A 6,588-nucleotide genomic window follows, 5' to 3' on the forward strand; every position below is an offset into this window, starting at 1 on the left:
CACCTCTTGCAGCAATACAAGCATTGCATCTGTCAAACACGGCTCTTGTAGCAGCCAGGCACTGTTCTTGCGATATTCTGTTCGCTGCAGCTACGATACGATTTCTCAAATGTTGCTCTGATTGAATAGGCGAAGAATAAACTTCTTGCTTCAGAGTACCCCATGCATAGAAATCTAATGGCGTTAAGTCGGGCGAACGAGTTGCCCAATGTACTGCTCCTCCACGTCCAATCCATCGTTGTGGGAATTTTCTATCTAACCAGGTTCTAGCGACTCTGCTGTAATGAGCAGGGCATCCATCTAATTGAAACCACATTTCAGTACGTTGTTGTAATGGGATGTTTTCTAAATAGTCAGAAAATTCATTCTCCAAGAAATTTAGAAAACGGTCCCCATTTAATCTTGCAGGTAAAAAAAACATTTTTTTTCGATTTCTCTGAAACGGAGCAAAAACGAGCATATGTCTATAGGACTTTTTTTCTTAGTTTTTTACTCCTCTACACGCTCCCGAAGTTTTGCCATTTAATTTGGAAACACCCTGTATATATATTAACTAACTCTGAAATATTTGAGCGTTAAGATCTGCTTTAATTAAAAATAATTTATTTCTCTTAATTGAAAAAAAAATTGAATAATCTCTTAATTGAATTATTACGTATTGTTCGCGCAATCTCGAACATACATAGAGATTAACCGACGCGATACTCCGAAAGACGGAAACGTTGGCACTCACATTCGTCCCGGATTATCCCCAACCTTGCTTTGGGCTAGGTCATGAGACACGACACGCGCGCTAAAAGAGAACCTCGCTGCTTGTACGGTAAACGTTTGCAAGCAATAAACATGAGTTATCGCCGGTATGGGTGCGTGAAGACAACGCACATATAGACAAATATATACTAGCACTCGCACACATTCGCTAGAGACATTCTTGATTACGGCATGAAAGACGAAACACTCACCTTCGGGTCTCAGTCTATCGGCGATAAGGCAATACGGGGGTGGTGGCGACTCTGAAATAGAAAATGATAATCGTTATGTATCATGGTATGACTGAGAACTGGATAAATTGACAAATATAGGCAATAAACTATATATCATTATTAATAAATTTTAATGTAAAACGTAAAATATTTTTCATTTTAATATTTTTTAATAATATAAATAATTTAGTTCAACTTGTTATTTCAATAATTATATTCGGAATCTAAATAATTAATATTAATATTAAATAATAATAAAATTAATATTAACCCTCAGTGATCCAACTGGAAGTCATTTGAAGATCCTGGGAAATTTTTAATTTTGAATTATTTTGCCTCAAATTCGGACACATACAAAAAACAGTGAAAAACGTTAAGGGTAATATCATCTCTAAATTTCTTGGAGTGAGAAAGAAATTTAGAGAGTATATCAATAAGATAATTTCTATTAATTTCGGCCCGAGTCGCTGCTTATTGTTAATACATTTGCTTTAATACATTCTTGAAAAATAGACTCAAGGCTCCGGTAACTTTTGATTAAATCGTATTAATGACATTGATGGCTACACGAAATATTGTTGTAACAAACGACAGGCGCCCGTTAGAAAACTCCAAAAATGGTAGATTCTATTATTAGCGTGAAGCGAAACCGGTATGCCATTTTTCGTCCTTTTACGTATTGCCCTGAAAGTAATAGAGGACAAACCGCGGCGCGAATATCTCGAACGTCAAGGTAACCTGACGCTCTCCGTGTCTAAGAGAACGAAACCGCCTTCGCGTCACTCGAAGCCCACTGAGACCACGCGTGTAAGTACGTGCATAACTGCAATCCTCAAGGAATCCTTGCCACGAGAAGCTTAGTAATCAATTAGCTTCATTTAAACATTGAATTGTTTCAAATAATTTTTACAAATTAAAAAACTTTTTTTGCATAATTCAAAAAATTTATTTCATACTTTAAAAAATATATACTGTAGTAATTATTCCATTCCGAAGAAAGAATATAATATTTTTCGATAAAAATAATTAGATTTTTACTTCTTTTAATGACCATTTTTATCGACCGTCTGATTAAAAATTCAAACACTGAGAAATACAACAATAATAATATTACGTAATCAACATTTGAAATCATAGATTACGAAATCATTAAAATCACATATTGATATTGTATTTAGAATCGGCGTATCTAAAATAACACCCGTTTTAAGGCCACTTTTCGAGGAAAGTACACATTTGTCGACTAATGACTAGTGCGCCGAAATTCCTAGATAATAAGCGTGGCGCGGCGTCGACGTGTAATGGCCGTCTGTCGCGCCTACACGCGAATCCTCTTCGCGGCTGGTTTCTCTCTTTATCATTTTCTCTTTCTCTCTCTCTCTCTCTCTCTCTCTCTCTCTCTCTCTCTTAATCATACTCGGCTCAATCCCTCTCCAGAACCGACCGACCGGCCGCCGCGTCGCCGCCGAGTTTTAATAAAGCCGGCGCGGCATGTCACTCATCGACGCACTTCAAACTCCGGGCCAGAGTTGGCACGATTTGAATAACAAGATGGGAGCGCGATTTAAACGGCGATATTTCAGCCCCTAATTAAGGCACTTATAATAAACGCGCGGCGCTCCCGTGGCTGTTAGTTACGTAACTCGCGCCGCTGAGCGTCTCCCTCCAACCGAGACGCGCCTATTTCTAGGCCTGTTTATCCGATTGTCAGCAGAGGGAGATGAATTTTATTATATTTACTGAATCGATCGTCCGCATCGCATACCTATCGATCTCAAGGCGAAGATGTCACACGCGAACGATACAGAAAGATTTTCGATCTTTTTTCGGATAAAGAAAAAAAATTGCACGTGTCGTTCGTAAATAATTCCCAATAAATCGCGTCGAAAAAGATTAGGATAAGGTGGTACAATTTCGAACATGGTTGAACAATTCTGAATTAAATAAGATTAGAATACAATTTTCGAAGTTTAAATTTGGGTTTTCCTGTTTGTTGGTTTCCTTTATGATAAAATAAAATAAAATAATAATTTAATAAAATTGATTAAATCCAAAGAAATCGTTGATAATACCTTTCAATAAGTTACCAAACTTGAATTTTGAATTTGGATTAAAATCTTACTTCGTTCAGAATTGTATCATGTTCGAAATTGTACCACCTTGTCCTTAGACTTTAATTCTTAGAATTGGAAAAGGAATAAATAGAACCGAGATTAAAATTAATCTTACGATAATAGAATCGAGCTTATATCTCCGTTCCTATCATTGTAATTCAATTTTAATCTTGGTTCAACTAACTTTTCATCTTTTTCTAAGAATTAGAAAAACATAAACAACAACTTGAACCGAGATTAAAATTAATCTACATTGGTAGAAACGGACATTAGAGTCCCTAGAAACAGAAGGTATCATTTAACGCTGCAAATGCTTCGTTGATCAATCAAAAGAAGGAATTTTGCGAATTGACCAATGAAAAAATGTTTCAAAAAGCATTCACAGCGTGAAGTGGATCGCACTCACAATCAGAGTCTGGATATCGTCTAGACTCCTTTTGATTGGCATGCATTCACAATGGCGTTACCAATCAAAGTGTAGAATACATTCACACCAAAGACACACACATTTCAAACACGCACACATATTTTATACCTACGCCATTTTGTGTTTGCATGGCCAGACTCTCTCTAGGGACTCTACTTACCCTATAATATGAAAGTCGCCTCCTCGCGCTTTCGAGTATGAATGAATATCGGAGCGCGGGAGAAGAAGGAGCGGCGGAGAAAGTCACGCACATTACGCGCCGAATCGCGCGGTGCGGTGATAAAAAACCTGCGCCGCAACGATTTGCGTAACGACGACACACAGCCGCCGCCGCTGCCATCGTCGCCGTTGCTGTCGCCGACTGACCGATGATAATCGATTCGCTGGCGTGAATTATTAACTGGCTGCCGCGGCAATGTGTGAACGAACGGCCACCGAACGCAGAAAAAAAAAACAGATAAAAACGGCGGGTTTGTGTCGCAGCGTTACGAAAAACAAGGCGCCACCGCGGGAGCGATTTACGCCCGATAAAATTCCGCGATTTGATGCGAAATTAACTTACGCTATCGACCGGCGATCGCGCTGACAATGGTCACGTCCGGTGTCTGTTTGCGAGCCAGCGAGGTTGCGCGTAAATTGAGCCGACGGGAAAAATAGGCGAGCGCCGGTCGCCGTACACGCGTCATTGCATATTGAATACGCGCGTTATTTCGAGCGATGTGGGCTAAATAACGCATGCGTCACTGTATACTAAAATAAACGTGTATACACTGAAAAAAAGTATACTCAATTTTAATGAATGTTTGTTTGAATAGTTCAAAGTAAATATTTACTAAATGTAAATATATATTTATTTGGTACAAGAACTATCAATTTGAATTAATTTTTTATTGGGTAAATATTTATTTACTGTAAGTAGATGTTTACTCAGTTCTATTAAAAAATATATATCAAGATTTAGTAAATTATTTTTCTAAATATTTTATGTATGTAAAAATATATAGAATCAGTAAGAAAGATATTTCTTACATATGTAGGACGATGCAATTTTTTGACGTGTTTGAAGGTAGCACCCTAACATTAAAATTCCATAGTTCTGATTATTTCTTGAACGATACAGAGTATTTCTTTTACAAAACACTGTAGAATTCTTATTTATATACGATATGGATACATATGATAATGTCCGCGAATGCCAACACGTGGATACCCGAGCGGAACATCATTTCAGTGCGTGGTCAGTCTTTGTTATGAACAACGGACTAAAGTGCCTTTGGAATTCTCCGCGATGCGTAGCGAGAGAGAACTCGAATTCCTAGGAAACCTATTCCCGATCCGTCGAAACCACCAACACGCGCGTCCCAGAGATTGAGAATATAATAAACATCGGTACCAGCCAAGATTCTCGACGCCTTCGCTGTCCCCAATTCCGATGATTCTCAAAAATTTCAACGATCGAAGGTCAGTACTACAAGCAAAATGTATTTATACTATTTGCCCCAGAAAGTGTACATAATGGCAATAAATTAGCATACCCTCTAATATTAAAACGATTGTACATAATGATCGAGTTCTAATCATTGTCACCAAACATGTCGAGGAAAACTAAATGCTTGAAAATATATTTATACGAGAATTTACGAATAAGATCTCATTTTCCAATTCCAACGTTAACAGAAGCTAAAGGCGAAATGATTCATTTCGTTTCGAAGCAGCATGCGATATCTATTCATTACCAGGATTTTACACAAATAATAGTCGGTATAACAAGCCTGAGACGAATTAGGGGAAGAATCAGTCGGCGTGATTGTTCGACCGGCGCGGCGAGTCGACCGCACAACGCGACCCAAGTCGGGTCAGGTCGGAGCTTGGGGTTCTCGTCGTTTGCCTGCTCGCTCGCCTGCTTGCCTGCCTGCTTTCGTGGAGTTCGACTCAGTTCGGTCAGCTCCTCGGCTAATGCCGGCTGGCCTCGACAATTAGCTGGCGCCAGCAATGACACGCAGCGGCGCCGGGCTACGGTCCCCTCTCTCTTCGCGGCCGTCGCGTCCCACCTCGTACCCCCTCCGATCCCGCCGACGGTTCCGCCGCGCCGCGCCGCGCCGCACCGCGCCGCGACGGACGGTGCCCCCGCGCGCCGATCCCCTCGTCGTCGCTTGCCCATCCTCAACCGCACACGCTCGACGGCGGCGCCCCGTCCTCAGAGTCTGCCATCCGTTCCTTCCCCCGTCTCCTCTCTCGCATTCTCGCTCGCTAAACTCGCCTCGCTCTTTCTTCGTCAGTTCGTCCGTCCATCCCGTCGCGTCTGCTCGCGCTCTCTTTCTCTCTTCGCTTCTCTCTCGCCGCCGCCACCGTCTTGCCGGTCGACCAACCCTTCCCACTCTCGCGTCACCGTCTTTCCGCCAGCCGCGCGACTAACTCGCCTTATATATATATATATATATATATATGTTTTATTTTTAGATTCATTTCCTTCTGGTCATAACTTTGATTGTGTAGCTATTGGTAAATGCCATCCTCTCGCTCTTCAATTCTCATCCGTGTAATACGCAGGTCCTACCTACATTCGCTCGATTTCTTTCTTCTCTCTCTCTCTCTCTCTGTCTTTTTTCCGTCCTTCTCCCGCGCGTCAGCGCCGAGAATCCGATCTGTCTTTCCGAAGCGGGGTGTCTCCGCGAAGCTGACGCGACTATTTCGTCGTTACCCGCCCGCTTCTCATTCGCTTTCTCCCGCCTCTCTTTCCCCAAATGTGCCGGCTTCCTCGGGCGTGCATATGCGGCGCGACCGCGCGCTATTATTAGCCGTGGAAACCTCAGCATGGAATTCGAAGGATTCGTTTATTTTCTTCGGTGTCGCGCGCCGTTAATTACGAAATACGGCCGCGATTTTATCTCGCGCACCTTCGCGATCTTTTTCTGCGGAGGTGTCGCCGGCGGATCGGTCGCGCCTATTCGATACGATTTTCCAGCCATAAACGCTCGATATTATCGATAAAACGTGCTTGTGGCGCGCTCGACTGTAACGAATCGTCGTCACGATTAGGCCACCGGCGCCGGTGGGCACTCGC

General features: G+C 41.9%; 1 protein-coding gene across 2 annotated transcripts in view; it reads right to left on the bottom strand.

Moving 5' to 3' along the window:
- Dad (Daughters against dpp) overlaps positions 1-6,588 on the bottom strand; it is a 55,056-nt gene that overhangs the window by 40,955 nt on the left and 7,513 nt on the right. For both annotated transcript variants that reach the window (XM_018444355.1, XM_018444357.1), the window contains exon 2: positions 963-1,013. In XM_018444355.1, the coding sequence (XP_018299857.1) occupies positions 963-1,013 (51 nt within the window). The remainder of the gene's footprint in view (positions 1-962; positions 1,014-6,588) is intronic.

Source organism: Mycetomoellerius zeteki, unplaced genomic scaffold, assembly GCF_001594055.1.
Source record: "Mycetomoellerius zeteki isolate Tzet28-1 unplaced genomic scaffold, Tzet1.0 scaffold149, whole genome shotgun sequence".
NCBI classification, from domain to species: Eukaryota; Metazoa; Arthropoda; class Insecta; order Hymenoptera; family Formicidae; genus Mycetomoellerius; species Mycetomoellerius zeteki.